Source organism: Xenopus laevis, chromosome 9_10S (assembly GCF_017654675.1).
Source record: "Xenopus laevis strain J_2021 chromosome 9_10S, Xenopus_laevis_v10.1, whole genome shotgun sequence".
NCBI classification, from domain to species: Eukaryota; Metazoa; Chordata; class Amphibia; order Anura; family Pipidae; genus Xenopus; species Xenopus laevis.
In genome coordinates, this window is record NC_054388.1 from 44,922,135 (window position 1) to 44,945,157 (window position 23,023).

A 23,023-nucleotide genomic window follows, 5' to 3' on the forward strand; every position below is an offset into this window, starting at 1 on the left:
ATGAACTAAAGTAATGTTTCTGAAGCAAACAGATCAGCTTTACCAGCGCAGGGCAACACTATGCTATATTTTCATTACTTTAAAAAACGTATATTTTTTGGTGTTACTGTTCCTTTAATACTGATTTCGCTGTTATAATAAAACAATACCTTGTACTTGATTCCAAATAAGATAAAATTAATCCATGTTGGAAGCAAAACCAGCCTATTGGGTTTATTTAATGTTTACATGATTTGCCAGTAGACTTAAGGTATGAAGATCCAAATTACAGAAAGATCTGTTATCTGGAAAACCCCAGATCCTGAGCATTCTGTCATATCTGTACATGTTATGAGCAGAATGCAAGGAGATTGTGCCCCAGGAGAGCCATGTTATCTATCTGGCCATCCCATATGCAATGGGAACAGATATCGGCAGAAGACTTGGATATCGGTCAGCTCATCAGTCGGCCCAAAATTTTGAAGGCATCTGAACATGGGCCATTGTTAGTGCTGAATCGTTCTACACGTTTGTATTGAAACGAATGATCTTTTCCAGAAAAGATCGTAATTGTAACATCTATGGGCTTCTTTAGGTAAAATCGAATGTCCTTGCGTCAGAATTGAACTCAAGGCCCCAGCACTGCAAGGCAGCAGAACTACCACCAAACCACAGGGCCATTTTGCATCTGTGCCTTTTTTTTTAAATATATATTTATTTATAAAAGACCTTAACCCAAGAAAGATAGCTGAGGCTGTAATCAAACTCATGTGTCTAGTAGTACAAGGCCACAGCACTAACCACTGAGCCACTTTTATTTTGCTCTATTCATGGGAAAAAACATACTGCAAAAGCTTTATAACTGGAGTCCTGATCACATTCACACAACAGGGTCCATTAAGTCATATTAAACAAATTAGCAGGAAGCCACAGTGCAGTCCCACAACTATTATATAGACTAGGCCCTGCCTTTGTGTTCCCCTATAGGGGCAAATGAAGAGAAACACACGGGAAGGTGGAAGAATAAAAGGACCTCATAGATTAAGGACTGAGGGCCCCAAACTCAACACTTGCACCCTATTACTTATTAGGTGACAGCCAATATGAATGCAGCAATTTGCTCCCCCTTCCCTTTCCTCCACCAGATCCTGAATCTAGACTTGTGAAATCCTAGTGGAACACCTGCCGGCTCTGTTTGTTTGTATTCCCGGGTAGGCCTGGTGCCAGCTGAGATCATATGTCAATATTAGTAACCGCTGCGCCAGGAGGAAGTGCCCGGCTCCAAAACATTAACCCTCATGTACTAGTCATCGGCACACAGAACCTACATTTTGACAATGGGGGACTTAGAAAGAGATCTTATGCAGAAATCCATCCCCCTCCAATAATTCTACATAATATATCCCATAGCAAAAACTAATATCACATGAGTCACCATTTGGGACAGGTCCAGTAGACCAATAGGTTTGCTGCATGTTCAGAGCCCAAAGTGTGTGCAACAAGACCCCACAAACACACTGAGAACTTCAAGGGATGGGCACAGGCACAGGCAGTAATTCTTTTTTGGAGGTGCTCACTGGGGGATTGGCAGTTTCTTGGGTGGTGCTCATTAAGGGATTGGCTATTTTTCGAGATGTGCTCATTAGAGGTATTGGCTGTTTATGGGAGGAGCTCATTGGCTGTTCTCAGGAGGCACTCCTTGGGGATTGGCTGTTTGTGGGAGGCATTCATTGGGGGATTGGCTGTTTATGGGAGGTGCTCATTTGGGTATTGGCTGTTCCTTGTACATATAGCCATACTGTGACACACAACTGGATCAGGGTCAGCAGGGTTATAGCCAATTTGGGATACTTTTAAAACGTACAGATTTGGGCTAGTTTTGGAAGTTGCCACCAGTTTGGACTTTCAAAACCCGCCCACATTTTTTTTAATGCAAATCAAGCCGCTGCAGCAGGAACTGGACTCTGAAGAGAATCTGAGATATAAGGGGGAGCGTGGCTGAGACGGAGGTACTGTAGACATGTCCTGAGGTGATGGGAAAAGTCTATGGGTCGGACTCATGGGCTGCTCGTTGTGTAGGATTTACTGCGTATTGATGCCCCCCCCCCCTCCACCCCATCTCAAAAGTCTACAGGGTTTGATAGATGCACTGCTTTGTGTGTATGTACAACTATATATAGTGTCTATTTCTATGCACATGTCCGTATGCCTTTATGGGCTGAGATTGTGATGATGTCTCCTTGTGCATTTGTACTTTTGTACTTTATTTTATTAAGATTTTTCATTGTACCAATTGGGCTATTTTTGGTACTTTTAAAATGGTTTATGGCTAGTTTTTTGATAGCCTTTGGCTGATTTTGCAATGTAAATCTGGCAACCCTGAACTGGATCTAAATCTGGAAAATCGGCAGCGGGGTGGCACTCGCGGCGCTTCGTTTTCTGAAGTTGCCTCACAACTGCGGAAAACGAACCGCCGTGAGGGCCATCACGCTGGCGATTTTTCATTATAGCCGGCGGGAAGGTAGGGGAAGGCAGTTCGGGAGATTGTCGCCCCGAAGAAGAGGCTAGTCTCCCCGTGTGTCCTTATCCTGTGGTTCTTTAAGTAACCTCCCTCATGAATCTGATGAGCAAGTAACATCCAATTAACAACCAATTACAGAGAGGCATCATTTGCGTGCATAGGAAAGACTACCCGTGGGGTAACATCTGACCTGGGACGTTGTGGATTCACCCCAAGAAATTTCCTACAAATGATTGGAGCAAAGAGAGAGGATTAGGAGCCAGGAAGGAACAAGTAGCAAATGCGTGAGGCCTGTACTGTATGGGTCCCTCCGTCCCAGCTGCAAACTGTATCCGTTACCTACAGTAATTAGCCGTCCTGCCATGCCGGGAACCCAATTAGCACTGAACTCACTGAGCTGTGAGCTGGGGTCATGCACTATTTCTGATTTACTGTCAGGAGCTTGGCCTGGAAGGTAGCAGCGAATATTCCAATATCCCGACCCTCCACACCAACACATTAACATCCCTTCCTCTCAGCCAAAACAAACACCAATTAGTCCTTCCCTGATCTCTGCTGCCTGGGGAAAGGAAAATATTAATTTCTGTAGGCTGTGCCCCTCTCTGAAGCGATGCTAGAACTACAACTCCCTGTACTCCAGCCCCCGGGGGAGACAGAATCCCTGTTGTCAGTCAGGTAATACAGGAAAAGAGTATGGAGGGTGGAACAAAATAACTCAGTGTAAATGAAGTAATCATCACTGTTGTGTGTGATCACAAGTCATATTTTGTGCATGTAAAGGGGAAGTAAAACCTACAAAAAGAATGCAAAATGAATCAGACATGTATGTATAGCAGCCCTCAGAGGGGTGATACAGGGATCATCTTCAGATATTTCTCTGCACAGTCCTCTCCCTCCTGTAAAGCAGCTGCAGAGAAGGGAGAGAATCACGCAGAAGTGCCTGGGGATACATTGGTCAGCAGAAGAACCTTATGTGTGAATTTTATTGGGGAAGGAACATGACTCGGGAGGGAATGGGGCTAAACTAAGAAATATAAAAATAAACCTCTCATCCTTAAGGGCTTGCCCCAGAACACTGGTGCCTATGGCAGGAATCACACTGAAATCCTCATTACCAATGTGCACTGATACTGGACATCTGTGTCTCTATAGCAATAAGTACTCTCTGCAGTACCTGTGACCCAACACTGACCAGGTAATACTGCAAAATGCCTCTGTATAATGCTATGAATAGCAGGGGGGATGTATGGGGTTACCAGACATACAAAAACACAACATAAAGATATTCTCTTAAAAAAAACGTTATTTCAATGATATACAGATGTTAGGATTTACCTTTAATCTCTTGCCTAGGCTCCACACCTAGTACTTGCAACCCTTGAAAGGGCAATAGAGAGTGTGGGGGGACTGTCCATTTCTTTCTTGCCCACAACTTAAGCAGAAGACCAAGAGTAGGAGTAACCTAGATTTCTGCAGTCGGAGCACTATAGCTGGTAGGTGCCCAGCATATATCCGTCTGGGCGGGTGCGAAGGCTAATAGGCTGTTAGGTGTTTGGGCAAAGAGTGACTCCCATGGAGAGAGATAAGCAACAGGTGCATGAGAGAAGCTGAACCATAAACCTGTGGGACACACTCCCCCCATACCTGCCTCCCCCTCTCTATTCCACGTGCTTGTGTGTCTGTGAATAACTCTACATATTAGGTGCAAACGTGTCAGTCTCAGGTATAAAAAAGTGACCCTCTAACGATTCTTCTCTTTCCCTCCCAACACCAAAAGGGATATGCAAGTTCTCACCTTCTGGGAAAGAAAAAAATAAAAAAAAAGGGAAAACCCAGTTTCTAATGGAATGTCCTATCTGCTTGGGGATCTACAGCAAGCAGCCGTTAAGGTCCTCTCTCGTGCATCTACTTTCTTCTCTTCTGAGGGCCACTGTCGTCCGCTCTCCACTTTCCCCCCTAGGCTTTCTTGCATTTGCCTTTCTTTTCTCTCTGCTGGAACTTCCTCAGCCTCCTTGCCCATGTGTCCCGCCACTGAATAACCAAACTGGTCTTATCTGCTACCACACCATTCTGGTCAGGTGAGTCCTCATCGTTACCTAGGAGCAGGTACTTCTTCATGGGCTTCAGTTTGGGGCATTTGCACGCTATGTCCTTGGAGCGGATCCACAGATTCTGGTCCCCTCGCCGTATGCGGTTGGTGCCCTGTTTGTAGACGGAGATAACGTTGACCGTGAACTTCCACCAGTCTCCTGCCTTCTCTGCTTTAAGGATATGTATCTGCACAGCTGGAGGGAGACCAACAAATTTAATATTTAATTTTGTAAATTTTTAATGCATATTTTAGGTTAACCAGTTTAATTAGCCAAGAGCTTACACCCCAAATCCACCCCTTCGATTACCCTTGTATTTCATCAATCTAATCTAGCCAAAGTTGCCTTCCTATATATATGGTGGAATAGAGTAATGGTCTGTACCACTGGACTTCTCATAGTAGTCCTCTGCATGAAATGATCTGTCCCAATTGACTTTAAGGAGGTCCCATTTGCAAGACACTGTATGAGCCCTAAGACCAAGTGAAGTGTCAAATAATTGCTACAGCCTATTGGACTTGAGAGACAGGAAAAAGAATCCCAATCTTGGCACAAACTAGATATCAGTGCTGATTAGTGTCTAACCTTTGGTTGGATATCACCTCTGACCAGGCAAAAGGTAAAAGCTAGACAGCTGCCCATTGGTTGGCCACCTTTGACCATGCAGAAGGTTCAAACTAGACATCTTCACCCCGTGGCTGGGTATCATCTTTGACCAGGCTGCAGGTTTAAGTAAGACATCTGCCCTTTGGTTGAGCATCACCTGTGACCAGGCAGCAGCTTTAAGCTGGAAATCTGACCACCTTGTTGGAAGTCTTCAAAAACTCATTGACTCCTGAAAACCAAAGCCGTCCAACTTCCCAAGGGGGCGGGAAAGACACCTTTGGAAAAATCAACATTCTCAGTCCTAAAAGCTTCCAGAATTCGTTATGTCACTTTCCAGCTGTGAAAACATCACTACGGAGTCTGGCAGTGTCCCGCAAGGATACAGGACACCGTCTATAGACGTGTAACACTTATATACATGATCCACACACACACATTGTACCTCTTCTGTCCATCTAACATTTAATTGTTTAATAACAACACAAATTCAATATACAAGTTCTACCTGTGCGACACTGACACACTCTTTCTCTACCTGCATGACTGTTACACATAGACCAGTGCTATTTGTGTACATAGACATGTGACTGAGGATGCTGGGAAATGTATTTTTCTATGTGGAAAAGCTGCAGCTCAGCAGGTATATGGCATGATATTGCTATACTGCATGATACAATTCAACATAAGGAAACCATTAAATATAAGAAGTGAATCAAGCCCTGAACAGCTAATGTATAAAAGCTGAAATTGAGAATTCCACTCATTCCTATGGGATTTTCCTCTCTTTAATAAAATCGGCACAATCATTTCTCCCCAGCTTAATGGCGGACGTATATCAGACGAGCTTGGCACCATATAAATACACACACCTCTCATTACTGGCGTGATGAGGCATACAACGGAGCTCCAGACACTTTTCAACAAGAGTAAATAAGGGTCATTTACTATGTGCAAGACAAGGTGTACAAAAATGTGATTGGGTTTGGCCTGGCACTGACATTCAGCTGAATCCAAACCCTGTAATAAAAGGCTTGAAATTGAAGAATTGGCACAATATTGGATGAGCCGCTTGCAGGTGGGACTGAGGAGTAGAAAGATGATGCTTTCGGTGGTGGATCATTGGGATCATAAATGTTGTTTAATGATTTAAGTTTGTGCAAAGCTATAAATCTGCCACTAGAATATTCCTGATATCAACTACAGAAGACCATACACAGAAATACCATCAGACAAGGATCGGAATAAGTTTATATCTTGCCATTCATGGGACAACATTTGGAAATATGTACGTAATCCTATTCTTGATGCTAACATCTCCAAAAAAGACAAAAGTCGGGTCCTTCATGCTCACTGTGGTCCATAAGACATGGATAGTGACAAAAGGCAGGCAAATAGTTGAGTGAGCAGCACTCGCTGTGCCGGTAACATTTCTCGTATGGCTCGATTCTATTCATGGCTGGAAGATACTACAAAATCCTTACAGCTATAACTGTGAATCATTCCAGAGCTCGGAACAAAGGGAAAAGAAAGTGGCGGAACATCAAACAGAGGAGCAGAAAATGACAAATGGGAAAGGGCGACTCATAAAAAAGCCCAAACTTTACAGGAAAAGTAAATTCCGAAACACAATCTTTCAAATGTCAAAGGGCACGTGCTGGATGGAAATGGGGCACGAGGAGCTGCAGAAAAGCCACATCATTCTTCTCTAAAAGAGAAACCAGGCGAGTGATAATTAATCACTGAGAGATGCGGCTTTGGGAGGATTGTGTGGCAAGTGTCTGAAGTTGGCAAGCTCGCCAACATGAGCTCAACCCTCTCATTATGGACATGAAAGAAGATCCCTGGTGGAAGTTCTGCATTACATGACTCATGGCTAGCCTGTCCTCATTCACAACTACTAACTGCAGATCCATCCCTTCTGTGCACATCTACCTTCTCTAACATAATGCAGTGAGATTTCATCAAGGATACTGTGGAGTAAAAGTGATGGAAGTTTCATTCCAGTCTGCCCTTACAATGGGGGTTTAGAAATCAGAACACAGAGAAGAATGTACACTTATGTTCCTGGCCAAGGAAATGAAGAGACTTCTCTCTCACTAGGAATGGGAGATATAGGCTAAACATGGAGAAGGGGTGACAGATTCTGTATTAGGAGGGAATGTTTTTGACAACAGGAACATGGAACAGACATTGAGAATGAGAATGAAGAAGAGAATGAGTTTGGTACTGGCAGTGCCAATCTGTTGGTTCCTACAAATGCCAGAGGAGCTGCTATAAGATGCCATAGACAGTCATTATCTAGTGGGCTGATGGTGGTCTATTTAGGCTTCTGTGTACCTGAAATGCCAGGGCCTACATTGAATGCCAGTACAGACCTGCTTGAAGGAGTGTCCCAGGCTGAGGTTACAGTCTCTCTACCTACATTGTAAGCTCTGCAAGGCAGGGACCTCCTTCCTCCCATGTCCCTCAACACATGGCACTGTATAAATAACGCTATACACACACCTGGAAAGCCCTGAAAAGGACCTGCTCTGCTTCATGGTTCTTAGACATGTTTTCTGCCACGTGGGGCATCATTATAATCCTAGAAGGTCAAAGAGAAGTCCTACTGGGCAGGCCAAGGTCACCAGTGTGGGGGCTGGATCACTGCTGAATGGCAGAGCTGCCATTGTTACCTGCTCATTGGCAGAGAATAATGAAGAGGAAAGAGATCAGGCAGTTTTACCTTTAGTTAAAATGCCCTGATGCCCAGTATACAATGTACAATGTTGTTACCCTTCCTGCCCTAGAAACGGGCAGCTGGCGAGACTTTTATTGGTGCCATTTAAATTAACTTCCCCTTGATGAGTCTCTTCTCTCCCCAGTCAGCACACTGTTAATACATTCAAAGAGAAGCGTATGCCCGGCCTCCAGTCTCAGCAGTTCCTCCTCCTTCTGGGCTCCTTGGGAAAGTTGGCAGCTCCCGTTTCCCCTCCGCACAAAGCCGTGCCCTTCCAAGCCACAGAGATCAGACACTAGCGGATTAGCCGCCCGGCCAGGAAAAGGAGCCCTCACGCTGGGGTGAAATAGCTGCAGTGTGTAAGTGAGCAGAGGAATTAAATGGAGCAGCAGGCATCTCTCTCATGCCCATTTGATGACTGTCAGGCACCCCCCGCCAGGAGGCAGAATGCAGCATGTCAGCTCTTTCTCTCGCCCCTTTCTGCTGCCACGCAGGACGCAGGCGGCTTTCTTGTTAGGACGCAGTGGCCACGGTCCAAGATCTGCTACAGAATGTGCGCCTTCTAAACATGCCCGAGGGGGAGAGAGGAGGGTTGGGCGCAGCGGGAGGAACCAGACCAGTTTCAGCTGTGCCCCCTGCTGTTTCCATCAATTTCTTACCGGACAGGGCAGCAATGTACTTCAGAGAACCAGGCCCCAATCCTGCAGGCTTACATTTATAGTGCCCAGATTTACTAGACAGTCCCCTTTACTTGTGGCAACTACAGTATAATGAAAGGAAATGTAATGTGGGAAAATAACGGAAAAAACTTCCTTGACCTAACATATCCTTGCCTCCTGCTGACAACCGGGGTCTCACAGCATGAGGGAGTATCTGCAGCAGGAAAATGAGTTTAGGCGGAGGGAATTAACTAATAAAACATGTATTTGAAAGAAATTAGAGGCCTTTCCCTTTAAGAAATAATTAAACTAAGGCAGTTCATGGAACGTGAAATGCGGGGCTGAAAGAGTAATTATGCAGCAATGGGTAAAGTTTAACATTGTCTAGTAACCCATAACAACCATCTATTTGCTTTCATTATTCTAACCTGTGATGACTAGTAAAAGCTAACTGCCGATTGGTTGCCATGGAAAACTATGGAGGCACAAAGGATTTCTTACAGTGGCAGTGGGCACCGATGTGCAGTCTGTTTGCTCTTACCATAATCTTTCTTGCAATACTTCTTCATGTTGATCTTTAGCTTGCCCTTGGATGCCTTGCAGTAGATGTCACAGTCTGGGGAGAAAGGAGAGATATTAGTCAGTGTCCAGTTAGGTTCTGCGTCATGAATCAAGAACTGACCCTAATGCTCTTAAAATTCAGCATACGTTATATCCTACCCATGACATTGCCCCCCAGGCTTGGCCACATCAGGATAAGCCTCTCTCTGTGTGACCAGCAAGGAAGAAAAACTGGACACCTGTTCTCATGCTGCAAAGCTTCATATTTATCCCCTGTCCCAATGATGTAGGTTGGATTTTGAAGGAAATATTATATTTACATGTGGTATAGAGTCATGATGGTTCTGACAGCGTCTGATGCCCCCGTGTAGGCTACTCCCCTCATTAACCTCAGGCTGGCAGAACAAATGGGAAACAGGGCGCAGTAGTCGCCTTTTATTCTGCCTGAGCGAGATTGATTGGGGGACAAATCGGCAGAAATAAAGCGTGTAATTAGATTAAGGGCCTCCCATTGTCCCAGGATTATTCCCTTCTTTTCCCAGGGAGGATATTCCAGGTTGCCAAAAAAAAGACACAAAATATTCACACTCAGAAGTGAATTATTTGTTATTTAGTGATATTATTATCAACTCAATTCTATTAAAATATAACTGGGCTCTTAATATAACTATAATATGAGTTACATTCACTGCATTGCAATGTCATGGTGACTCGAGACTCTCTCTACTTCACTAATTGCACTCACAGGTCTTCCTCAATTTACAAAACAATGTATTCACCTTTTCCTCCCGTAGAATTGAGTCGAAGTAAAAGACTGTAACCTCCACGTGTTATTTATACTGCAAAAATTCCAATACTTAAAACTGTGCATATCTTACTTAGGGGCAGATTTACTAAAGGGCGAAGTGATTAACACTGGCGACGATTTGCCACCGTTATAATTTTTAGGCACTTCGCCAAACTACTAGGCTTTAACACTCATTCACACTCTATTGCCAGGTGAGTTTTCGCTCTGGCGAATGGACGTTACTAACAAATTCACTAAGATGTGGATTTTACTGAAAGTTACCTTTTCGCCAGCTCAGACCAGGAGAAGTGCACTGGAGTGCATAGATCTTCCTCATTTTTCTGTTACTTACATCGTATTTTTTTAGTGGAAAGAGTTTCTAAGTCCAAAAAACGCTGGCGTATTTTCCTTTTTTCAGAGTGATAGCCTGCAAAAGTCCTTAAAAAAATTTTTGGGTAACCGGGTCCCCCCATACATTTTCTAACATATGGAACATAAACATATACAGTGGGCTCATGTGTAGGGCATTATAACAACTCTATTGTCTTTATTAAGGTTCCCTGGACTTGTGTAATTTAATATATTTGCTGCAACATATACGTCCATTCAACTTTAAATTTACAGCCATATGCAAATTAGCCTGAGTGAAGACTTCTAAAGAAGTTGTGCTTGGATTTGCTCGCATTGCCGAAGAAAGCTAGAGAAAATTAGCCAGCGCTCGGCGCCCTGGACACAACTTTACATTTTAGCAAATTAACGTTGTCTGAGCGAATTTTTGCCTGGTGAAGTGTTACGACGGCTGCAAAGTAAATGTACCCTATAGAATATAGTGGACATATTAGAATATCACAATACAGTTTAAGTAACACACTGGATTGTACAGCCTTTTACTTTGTGAAGACAGCTCAATTCTAAGGGCCGAAACTTTGAATACATCTTTTTGTAAATTTTGAGAAAGACCTGTGAGTGTGGTTATTCATTGTGCACTATGAGTATTGGTTTTGACCGGCACCCAGGCAATACACACACACACACACACACACACACACACACATATATATATATATATATATATATATATATATATATATATATATATATATATACACCCAGAGTTACATGCTAATAAATTTAGGCAAAGTCTTCAAAATCTGTATCATATATATATGTCTCTTCTACATGTCCTTGGCTTTAATGTGACGCGACTTCACGATTCACTGCCCCACTGGGTTCCCCCAGCTGAGTCACTTCCATTATAGTTACATCCCTGACTAAATCCTCAGATGTAACAGTGATAGTGATGGGCGAATTTGCGCCGTTTCGCTTCGCTGAAAAATTTGCCAATTTCGCGCGAAATTCGCGAAACAGCTAAAAATTTGCGAAACGGCGCCAGCGCCCGTTTTTGACGCTGGCGTCCATTTTTTCGAAAAAAGTGATATTTGCAGCCAAAGCCATTGATTCCTCTGACTGGGGGCCCAGCCGAATCCTGTTAAAATGGCAATACATGCACAAGTTTGGTCCTGGCATCTGGTCTTTATCAACCAAACCCACAAATGCAAGTGATTGGGCTGCTTAATTATAATATGCAAATGACTGAAAGCAAGAGTTGATTTACAGGTCACCAAGTGATCTCATGTGCCTGCTTATAATGTCATCACAGACTCTCGTATGCCAAGAGCCATATGTATGTCCCAGCCACAGATTTGACTGGCCAGACAGCTAGCAATGAAAGCCTGACCAACAGTTTCCTCTGGAATGAGCGGCCCTTGTGCTTTATGGATTCTAATTCCCAGTTGTAGGGAGCGTCTGTTCCCAGGGCCCCATAACAACACACAGGCATGGAAAGATAAATTGTTTCACGCATGGCTAGAATTATGGAATTGAGAAGTATTGCAGTGTGGAATCTTGTTTGTGGAGTGATTGATAGAGGTTGTTTCTTTAACTCCTTCACAAGCACATGTCACATCTCTGAGTCCAGGAGCAGAAATAAAGGGAATGTTGATTTGCGGCCATAAAGATGAAATACTATTAATACATGTCCCAGAACTGACAGATATGAAACTTAGTATGTACAGGTATACAGTGCCGTGCTGAGCCGGACATATCAATTAGTTATAGGATTGACCAAGTGAAGAGCCACAGCTTTGCATGAATGATAAGAACAATAGGAAGGTGTCCATACCATGTGTGGCCTCTAGTACACCCCCTGACTTTACTGTTAGTGACAATATTGCAGGAGCCGACAAATGCACTTACTGTTATAAATTAGCTATGGGCCAGATGCTGAAGACCAAGCACCATTGTTCGCTTTCCCCAATTCATTGCCCCTGAAAAGGAGACAAATTGTCCCTCCTCTTCCATTAAGAATACAATGGCAGGAGGTTACGGCCATGCTATCTCCTGGAGTGACAGCCTTGCAATGCAATGTCTAGCAATAAAGAAGTTACAGTGCAAAGAAATGCCAACCTTGCCATCACTATTAACAGACTGATTGATGTGGCCCTTGGGGCGAGAGAAAAGAAAACAAAAATATCCCTCCATTCGTGCAACACAGCTTTGTTAACCATTACAGCCCTAATCTCAAGCTGGCGCGCTCTTGCTATAAAGCAGTACCTTAAGGCTAAGGGCACACAGGCTGAAGGCTCCAGCTGTTGTCAGAAGTAGATCTGCTCCATTGATTTGAATCTGATCAGCCTATGTGCAGTCACACACAGCAAAGCTGAAGCTTAGGTCAGCCCGGTGATGCCTCAGTTTGTGTATTTGGACTGACCTCAGCTTCAGCTTCGCTGTGTGTGACTGCACATAGGCTGATCAGATTCAAATCAATGGAGCAGATCTACTTCTGACAACAGCTGGAGCCTTCAGCCTGTGTGTCCATAGCCCTAACAAATACTAACTGAGGATTGCTGGATGTTCCAACCACTGGTGGGTCATTTCAGCTTATTCCTCACCCCTGTGAGACCTTTGGAATGCTCTATTGTCAGGCAACGCCACTGTTATATTGTCAACACAGAGGGACCTTGTAGTATTTGGAACCCCATGTTAATCATCCTTTGTTTGAGGATTTAGGGGGTTATATAATAAAATACACTAAGTTTGCCCAGGAGCAGTAACCCATAGCAACTAATCAGAAGGTAGCATTTACTTGTCATCTGTTTAAAAACAAATATCCTATTGACTGCTATGGGTTACTGCTCCTGGGCAAATTTAGTGTTTATTACATATAGGGGTAGAGTTGTAAGAGGCCACACACATGCATTTATTGTTCCAGCCCAACTCTACAATCACTGCAAATACACTTAAGCCAAGACAGAAGACCCAATTGACTATATGTAGGAGGACATAATCCCCGGAGAGGCCCAAAGCCTTTGTTTACATGCCACGATAAACCAAGTGGCCGTTCTTGGAAGCAGTGCTATCCACCCATCCATGTTTATGACAAAACAACAAGTGCAGTTGAATCATGTCAACAGCTGACCTAGGTGTGGCCATGGCAAGGTTAACCAGGAGCAGTACAAATATGTGTTGCAATGAGGAGATAGTGTAATACTATAAGGCAGTGGTTTCCAAGTTGTGGGGCTTGTCCCCTGGGGGGGGGGGGGTGACCAGCCTGAGGGCCAGTAATTATGATGATAATGCTCTCCTAGATACACCTGAAGGCAGAGCTAAATGGTCAGTTAGGGTGACACATATGGGATGAACACATATTGCTGGCATAGATATCAATGTATGACTGAACACCAATGTTTTCCCACAATGGCCATGTTGTTACAGGCATGAGATCAATTATCCGGAAAGCTCTGAATTACGGAAAGGCCGTCTCCCATAGACTCCATTTTATTCAAATAATGCAAATTTTTAAAAAATGACTTTTTTGACTTCTTTGTATTAGTAAAACAGCACATTGTACTTGATCCTAACTAAGATATAATTAATCCTTATTGGAAACAAAACCAGCCTATTGGGTTTATTTCATGTTTACATGATTTTCTAGTAGACTTAACTTATGAAGATCCAAATTACGGAAAGATCCATTATCCTGAAAACCCCAGGTCCTGAGCATTCTGGATAACAAGTCCTATACCTGTACAAGCATTAAACCAAGGGCAGTCCTGCAAAAATCACTGTTATTTGCAGACTGTGTAAGAAACATAAGGATAGACTGTATATTATAACTCTTCTAACAACCTAATCCCTACTCACATGTCCGAGAGCCTGTCCCAGCCTGGGTGTATTTCCCTTTTCTCTTCTACCAAGCATTGGCGAGGGAAGTAAGTAGGAGGATTCACAGGAAGTGGTAGGGGTAAGGGGAGGAGTTAAAGGGGGCAATATATGAATAAGCAGTAGGTCAGCATAGAAATCGATTACGTAAGTCCTTTTGAGATGGATTACAGGAGCAAGAGTGAATCTCACAGTTCAGCTCACAATGATAGAAAGCAGCAGGAGAGACTCTTGGATAATGAAATGTATCGAGTTCTGCAGACTGTTTACAAGGGCACTATTAACCTCACCTCGGGTACACACATTCTCAGGCACTTACACACGACTTCAACCCCGCATGAGAGCGAGTAATTGAATGTAATGAAATTCAAGCGGAGAAAGAGAAGGAGATTACTAATACTCATTGGAATTCTCAGGCTTCTGCCAAGGAAACAGCTCAACGGGCTTCGCACATTCACAAACTGCTGGAGAGAGCCGTCAACAAGTGGAAGGCTGAGCCTCGTACAACTCAGTGTCCCCCCAGGATGTGAGGATGGGGCATCAGCTAAACAACTCCATACGAATAATCATTTGAGAATCTTAGAAAATGATATAAGAAATTATTCTGTGAAATCTGGGCTCAGTTCTTTCTAGGAAAGGAAGAGGTTTCCAAAGGGCAGCAGCAAACAGCTTGGGGCAACAAAGTCTTACTGTTCCCACAGTGCCTTGTTGTCTCCATCTTGCCCCACTAATACCAAGCCGAGATTGCTCCTATAGTAGTTCAATGTAGAACTGCACGTGCTACTGTCTCTTCACCAAATTCTGATTCCCCCTATTGTACTGTGCCACTGCGCATGTTGGTTCTGTGTAAACAAATGATTGTCATGATCACGTGTAAATTGTTCCTTTCACGGGAAGAGTAAAGAGCACTCTCTTTGCTCAGCTGGCTCCTACAGATAAAACTTTGAAAGACAAAGGGTGCTGAGTGAGTAGAAGGTATTGCCTCACCCAACCTGCCCTTTCTCTGGATAAGGTTCCAGACCAACTAAATATTTATAGGCTGCACTGATGGCATTTAAATGAAAGGTAATGGTGCTCTGTCCAGTTATCTATTTTTGATCAACTTGCTAGTACCCAAAGGCTACTGATCACTGAAGGCTTCATCTTGAATATAAATGGAAAGTCTTTGGCTTGGTTGCACAGATCAGATGCAACTAATTTTGGTTGATTAGATCACTCTACCATATTGCACTGGCCAAAATGTATGAATGTATGAGGGAATACATGGCTTTATCATTACAGTAAGTGATAGTCCCAAAGAACTTAAGAGAACCAAATGTGTGAATGGTCTCACTACGTGCTTATTTAGAATGTAAGCTGGCAATACATGGGCACACTTGAGCTGCCACATCTGGCCCCTTCTGACCAGTGGTATCTTATCAGCCCATAAACTGCCTCTCCAATAGACATCTGGTCAAAAAATCATCTCTCAGGTAGGGTTTAAAATTGCATTGGGCAAGGACTGCATCGGCCCAATGGGCCTGCATGGATCTTCATTATGATCTGTTGATTGGCCCATGGCAGAAACAATTGGAACAGCTTGATTTGACCCAGCACATAGTTGGCCAAAGCAGGCAAACAATAAAGTTGAGGGGCCTCAAAAATCTGTGAATAATTAGTAACACTAATTCCTATTGTGGAACATAACCATTTCCCTCTGTTCCTTGGATTAACTATTTCTAATATTTTCCATACCTGCCTAAAACAGCCTCTTATCCACATGTCTGTGAGCCAGTGACAGCGGCAGGTCGTAGACGTTAGGATTCAGTCTGTACCAATGAGAATTTACAGGAAGGCTGCCAAGTTAATGAGCAAACAATTGATGGACCCCCAATCCTTCCATGAGGTATGAAACATGTAATCAATCACAGAGGCAGCAAAAGACATTCATCAGGATAAATTTGTCTTTCCTTTCTTGTACCTTAATCCCTGCTTTATCAAGACGCACACAGTGAGCAGTTCCGCTGAACCGTGCCTTGCATGTTTGGAGAGGACTCACCCATCCTAAACAAGTGGCCTGGATACACTGGACCAACTGGGCTTCAACAACCTGTTCCAGCCTGAACCAATACCAACACTGATCTCCCTTAGTACCAATGCTGAAGTCACACAATACAAACACTGAGCTCATTAGATCACAGAATGTTCTTCTCATGGGGCCACCAACAAAGGCCCCCATACATGGGCCCATAAAAGCTGCCAATAGACCGAGTCAGCAGCTTATTGGCCTGTGTGTTAGGCTATCCGCCAGGTTTTCCCGATCGATATCTTGATTGGGCAGGTTAAAAAATCCCTTCGGATCGCAGGCGCATCTACGCGTGTATGCGGTCTCGAGATCCGACCGCCCGTTTCAAATGCATTATGATTCAATCGTTAGGCCCTAGGGCCCACAATCAAATCAGCCCAATATCGCCCACTTCAATGTGGGCATATCGGGGAGAGATCTGCTCGTTTGGCGACATCGCCAAATGAGCGGAAATCGTTTGGCGACATCGCTAAATGAGCGGATCTCTGCATTTATGGCCACCTTAAGAGAGCAGTTGACAAAAAGGAGGCTTAAGAGATAGAGCAGGAAACAATATATTGTCCAGTTTACAAAGAGCAGATAGCCTTCACCATTACTAATATCAATACTAGACTTCAACAAGAATATTCCCCCAATTTGAAAGGCTTGTGAAGATCAAAATACTATCCAGAGGACTTTAGAAAAAAGGAATCTAGATTGTAGGGCACTTAAGGTGATTTATTATGTCCAATAACATTGTAAAGATGACATGGATACATGGATACATGGAGCGATATGATTGCCAGTCAGTTTCAGCCAACCAAAATAAATGCTTGGGCCACTCGCTGAGGAAAAGACAATATAGCTGGATAGTAATCATTTTAGCAAGATCCAGCCTACTTATTCTTCCCACTGGATTATAGATTGTAGTGAGTAGTCCATTCAACTACATAAACCCTATCTATGGTGCTTGGGCTCCTCAAAAGATTGAGATTCTTGCCACTGGATTCGGGTGCGGGCATAAGACAACCTGGATGTGTAGGGATTAATTTTGATTGTTCATCCAAGCTACAAAAACACTAGAGGAGTTTGGGCTCCCAACTCCCAAAAAAAAATTCAGACAATCCCATCAGATCAGAATCATTATAGCAAGATATATTGTCAAGACTGCTGGTTCTTCCCACTGGATTCAGAGTGAGTCAAATTAATATGTCAAGGGTCACACCCCATATTTAGAGATTGCAGTGGCCAATTTAGATTGTTCCTTCAAGCCACATAAATACTAAAGGGCTTGGGCTGAACGTTCCATACACATCTTCAAGCAATGGGAAACCCAGGGATGTACATCAATGCATTAGTCACACAACATTGAAGCAATGAAAGGAGGGCTACCTACCTGCTGGTTCCTCCGTGCTGCTGGCCGCTGTTGTAGGGGGGACAACAGGAATCTCTATGATTCAGTGGTTGGGAGAGAAGAAGAGTAAGATTACTGTTCATTACAGGCATATTAATCACCCCCCCCCCAACACACCCATATTATGATAGGAGGTTAAATTCTGCTTCCATGCACTAGTACAGCAGGGGCTTCTCTAGGCTAAATATATGCCATCTAGAGGGGGGAGCATAAACAAAGCGCAATGCACATTGGAAAAATCCAACAATACGAAAAACATGGGAAAATCAGTGCATATTGAGGGGAGGATATTAATCAGGCGAAGAGGGGTCAGTGATTAATTTGATGCCGGCAGAAGGCTACACCGAAGCTGGGCATCAAAAATGGGAGTCAAACAGTAATAGTAAAAAGTGGGCAGAAGTGACTTTTATAGATGGTCTCACACAGCCTTTGTGGGTGCTGCTAAAAACAAACAGTCTTTCTCCTGTGTTGTTGGCTTTCATATTGGATGGATCGGGAACAATTGAAAGTGACAGCAGTGTCTCTGAGCTCTTCAAGTAATATCATGATTACAAGGACATTTACTTTGGTCAGCGCCCGTCTCTGTCATAGAAAAGTTTGGTGGCACTCGCTTGTAAGTAAATATTTGTCTTTGACCCAAGTTATAGGACTATCCCCTCTCAAAACATAATGTCTATTGCAACCCTAGGGTTCTGCATCCCTCTGTCCATAAACCACAAATGGTTAGTAAACTGTAAGGAAACAGCAGTGCCATCTACTCCAACACACACTGATGGGGAAACCCTATGGGAATCCCAGCTTCAGAAAATGATGCTGCCTTGTCTATGTAGTCTACAGGATGCATTGACACCAGTCACTTTTAGGGACCTCTCTGTTTTTTTTTTTTTTTGTCTGAGAGTGGGGAGTGGTTGGTTTCATATATGAAAATACAGCAGTTAGGTCCTTCATAAAGAGGTTACACTCCCACTATTCTCGGCTATAGGGAACACACCCTACTGCAGGTTTATGGTCACACATAGTCCATAATAGTTCTGGGCTAAGGGTTGCACCTATATCTGAGGACGTAGATGGCACTGCTGAGTTAAGGCCCAATGTTAAAAGAAAAGACTAGGAGTAACACATACTTATACAGGGGGCAATGGGCGAACGGCTTTGTTGGTAGCCTTTGGCACATCTATTGCACGTTATGCCAGTCACACCATCTTTGCAAGGACATTGCCCCGTGGTCTGATTACAGGTTTTGCCGGCTGCACCCACTGGATGGCAATCGCAGGCTGCAGGTTGGAACAGACGAGAAGGGATTGGAAAGAGCACAAGGTAAGGAACAATACACAAATACCACATTAAAGAGCAAGACTGAGCATCACAGGAGTAAGGGGATGCTGGGGGGGGCAAGAACATATCATGGGAAGGGAGCAGGGGGCACAAAAATGGGAATACATCATGCAGGCTTGGCTTTCTACTTAAGCACATTCATATGCAGATTACCTCTCATACTTATCCTGAAACAGTGGACAGTGCAATGCCCACTGATAGCAACAGAGAGACAAAATATACAGTAACTATTCCAATCACCTTAATAAGTATCACTTTATGGGATACATACAGTGCAGGCATATTGGGGAATAGACAAAGATATTCAGAGCATACATGGTATTAAATCACCCCAACAAATGGGATGGAACTGGGGTCATAAGCCCTCACTGCTGCTCTACATGTTACAAAATAGGCATCACTTGTAGCTAATGGCTTCTGCCCCTGTGGCTTGTCAATGACCTACAGGGGCACAGACGACTGGCAGCTGCCAGGGTGTTTGTTTAACCACTAGTTAGTGTGGTTGCTGTTGCAAGCCAATCTAACTGGGTTTCCTGTTCCCCTTCAGAAACCCTGATATTCAGACCCCAGTCACAATGTTATTGGTGTTATATAGGCCTATAGTGGGAATAAGAAAAGGTGGCTGGGAATTATCCTTGGCTGGGCCCACCAGCAGATCTTATGGTGAGATGGAGCCTGTTTTAGCCTATGGATAATTTGTAAAGCAATAGTTTGATGAGGTCTCTAATCTGGTAACCCACCTGCTGAGTAACCTCAAGATGGCATCTGGGCTAATCAATCAGATCATAATAAGGGCCTATGCAAACAGGACCAAAGGGATTTTGTAACTTGCCCAATACCTCGCAGATTTTTAACAGGCCTTATACAAAAGTCAATACAAAGTGCTAAATTGGCCCCTATTTTACTATTTAGGTTAGAGTTTGCACATATAAATATCTTATAGAACTGCCAGATGGATCGGTACAGAAGATCTATTTGGGTTTAGTGGATGGGGAGCACAGAGCAGCACATTGTGCTAATAAACTGTGAGATTGCAGGAAGGAATAAAAATAAATCAGGAGGCCAAAACAGAAAGATTAAACTAATTGGGCTATCATGTCTGTGACCAGACACAGGACACCCAGCCAATCAGATTTAATTGCTACTACAGACTAACCAATTACATGTAATTGTCACTTCAGGTCCATAGAAGGTTGTGCCATGTTCTCATACAGACAAGAGATGGGTTACTGGGTACATAGAGATCTGATATCACTGGGCATTGTATTTGTTATTTATAGCTAAATTCAATGTATTTCTATATATCAAAAGTAAATTAATGGCTTCCTATGCTCATCTCTAACATCACTTGATAATGTTGCTTCGAGCCTGCCCTAGTCTACAATATCTATCTATAAATATATATATTATTTTGCAATATTGGAATTTCTAATTTATACAGCAAGCTTATGCATCCGTCTGTGCAGCACAGCATGCTGGGTCTTGTAGTTCTGCGTGTGTGTGTATTTGTGGGTCAGTCCCTATCAGAACTAAAGTGTACTAATAGCAGTAGCATGCTTATGGGTCACTCCCCTCTTAGGAAACCACCCGCAAAAATGTCATAGAGCTATAAATAAGCCCTATATTTGCCCACATATGAAGAACAATAGAGTTATTGCAACATTTTGTAATATGAGCCACTGACCCATAACAAAACATTGCTGTATTTATAGAATAAGAAGAAATGGCCTATTGAGACACAAGGGGGTGCAGGCTACATGGCTAGTGTAAGTGCACCTGCTCTGCACACAGGTGTTCTGCTATTAAGCAACTCGACTTGACTAAGTAACACCTGGTGTATCTGCCAAGTGACTCTCAATGGAAGACACTAAAGGTCAGAGCGCTGGTCTCTCATTGGTTCCCGTAAGGAAAGGGACAGCAGGAGGCCGTGTGAGGCTGACAGGACTAGAAATCTTAGGCGCAGAACGTTATTTTAGAATGGTGAGAGAGTTATTTAAAAAATGTGATAGATTTGGGCTGAACTCATTTGTTATTTTTAGATAAACAATAAAGCCTATAAGGTTGCTCACTGCTTTGTATGTAAACCTGCGGTCACTTAAGAGACCCATCCACATCACCATGAAGGATGTGAGATATAACTGGGATAAAGGGAAAACAAATGGCGCATATGGGAGTGACAGTCACCTCATCCAAGGTCCAGGCAATTTCGATTGCAAAAAAAAAAAAAAAATAGAGATCAATAGCTGATTAAAGAGTCAGCATCAAGTGCTGATGTTGTTGGGTCTAACAGAGTGAAAAGTGCCCAGGTCATTGGGTTCCACTAACAGAGACCTCCCTAGCTGTGAGGATTGAAGAGATCCACCCTCACTACTGAATGAGCACAAAGATGATGGAAACCAGATTCCATATAAGCCCACTCATTCGAGAACCCTTCACCTGTCAGGCTTTATGATCAATATGTAATGAAACCAAGGACTTATTATGGAAAAGAATGTTGGTTGTTCTGTAAATACAAACGTCATGGGACTACACTTTTTTTAAGTTTAAAGCTGCATGGAGTTATGGTTTGGGTAGTTGAAAATAAATATTTAATTGTTTTTTCTTTGTGTCATTTGCTGTAATTTAATCCAAAACATCAATTAGTTGGGAGGAATCCCAGGTATAAACAAGGCAATGTGTAACTCCACAAGCATAGCTGCCCTACTGTCATCTGTACAGACTCTAAAGCTGGCCATAGATGCAAAGATCCGATCGTACGAATCAACGTACGATCGGACTTTCCCATCTCCCGAACCTCCACTAACCATTCAAATCAAAGTCTTTACCATTCCGATCAAATAGAACAGATCACCCAATGTTCTGCCCCTGACGGCAATCGTACGATACTTATGTCTGACAACACTAGTGACAGTCTCCCACTGAAAATCGTACGATCGGCAATATATGCAGAGATATTATCGGCAGCCGACAGAAATTTTCTAACCTGTCCGATCGACCAAACGACCGATCTCCGACGGACGAAAAATGTCGGGACTCTCCACACACGGTCCGAAAATCGTACGAATCCACGATTCGTACGATCGGATCTTTGCGTCTATGGCCATCTTAAGCCAAATACCTGCACTATTGCACTAATGGGACAGATTCAACTATAATGACATCCTCTAATAAATCAAGCACAGCTATTCTACTGGGTATACAGGGTGGCTCTATCTATTGAGATATGTAATGAAACAGAGGGGACTGAAGCTTTGGAGATGTGTAATGACACAGAGGGGACTCAAAGTATGGACATGTGTAAGGACACAGAAGGGATTCAAGCTATGGAGATGTGTTAGGACACAGAGGTGGATGTACAGATATAGAGGGGTCTAGCTGTAAGATTACATTTATAATTTTATACTTTAAGATTCATTTCCAAAATTGGTGGTAGGGTGAAAACTGCAAAAGTGCCCTTTTTTGTGTATTTGGACCTTGCCCTTTCCAAAAAAAAAGTCATAGCACTCCCATCTTGGTATGCAAAAAATGAATACAGTGCTATCTGCATTATGCTTAGGGGCTTTATTCTTAGAGGAGATAGTGGGTGGCACGCAGGAACCCCCCAGCTTGTATGTCATTCAGACACACAAACTAGGCATGAGCTAGAGAACAGGAAGCACAGGAGAGCCCAGTATTGGCCAGTACTAAGTGGAATGCTTTGTGCAGTTTTGCACCCCTTGGTGCACTGGCTGTTACATCCGGAGCAATATGGCCCCTAATAACTCTGGTATTCGTGCAAATAGAGCCGCTCACCCTGGCATGTGCAGAAACATATTTGAAGAGTGTAGCTGTGGCAGCCAGTCTCGGAATTCACTGTGACATAGCCGAACCATTTGTCTGCAATTGTGGGAACAGCCTCACCTCAGGCCTGTAACACCTGCACACATCTGCTTATGTTTCCTGCCCCTCCTCTCCTCCCTCTGTTTGTAAGTGGATTAAGGTGTACTTTCTGTGCCGTGACTCTCCTGTGCCGTTTCCTATCTACCTGTGCCCCCCACAAAGATGTCTGGGATCGTTCCTCCAAGCCCCCAAGTCTTTGTACCAAACC

General features: G+C 43.4%; 1 protein-coding gene across 6 annotated transcripts in view; it reads right to left on the reverse strand.

Moving 5' to 3' along the window:
- Window positions 1-754: 754 nt before the first annotated feature.
- Window positions 755-23,023, reverse strand: part of ntn1.L (netrin 1 L homeolog) — a 130,861-nt gene continuing 108,592 nt past the window's right edge. For all 6 annotated transcript variants that reach the window (XM_018238584.2, XM_018238583.2, XM_041577968.1 and 3 more), the window contains 4 exons: window positions 18,726-18,875; window positions 17,584-17,637; window positions 9,116-9,190; window positions 755-4,785 (listed from right to left, as the gene is read on the reverse strand). In XM_018238584.2, the coding sequence (XP_018094073.1) occupies window positions 4,457-4,785; window positions 9,116-9,190; window positions 17,584-17,637; window positions 18,726-18,875 (608 nt within the window). In that variant the 3' untranslated portion in view covers window positions 755-4,456. The remainder of the gene's footprint in view (window positions 4,786-9,115; window positions 9,191-17,583; window positions 17,638-18,725; window positions 18,876-23,023) is intronic.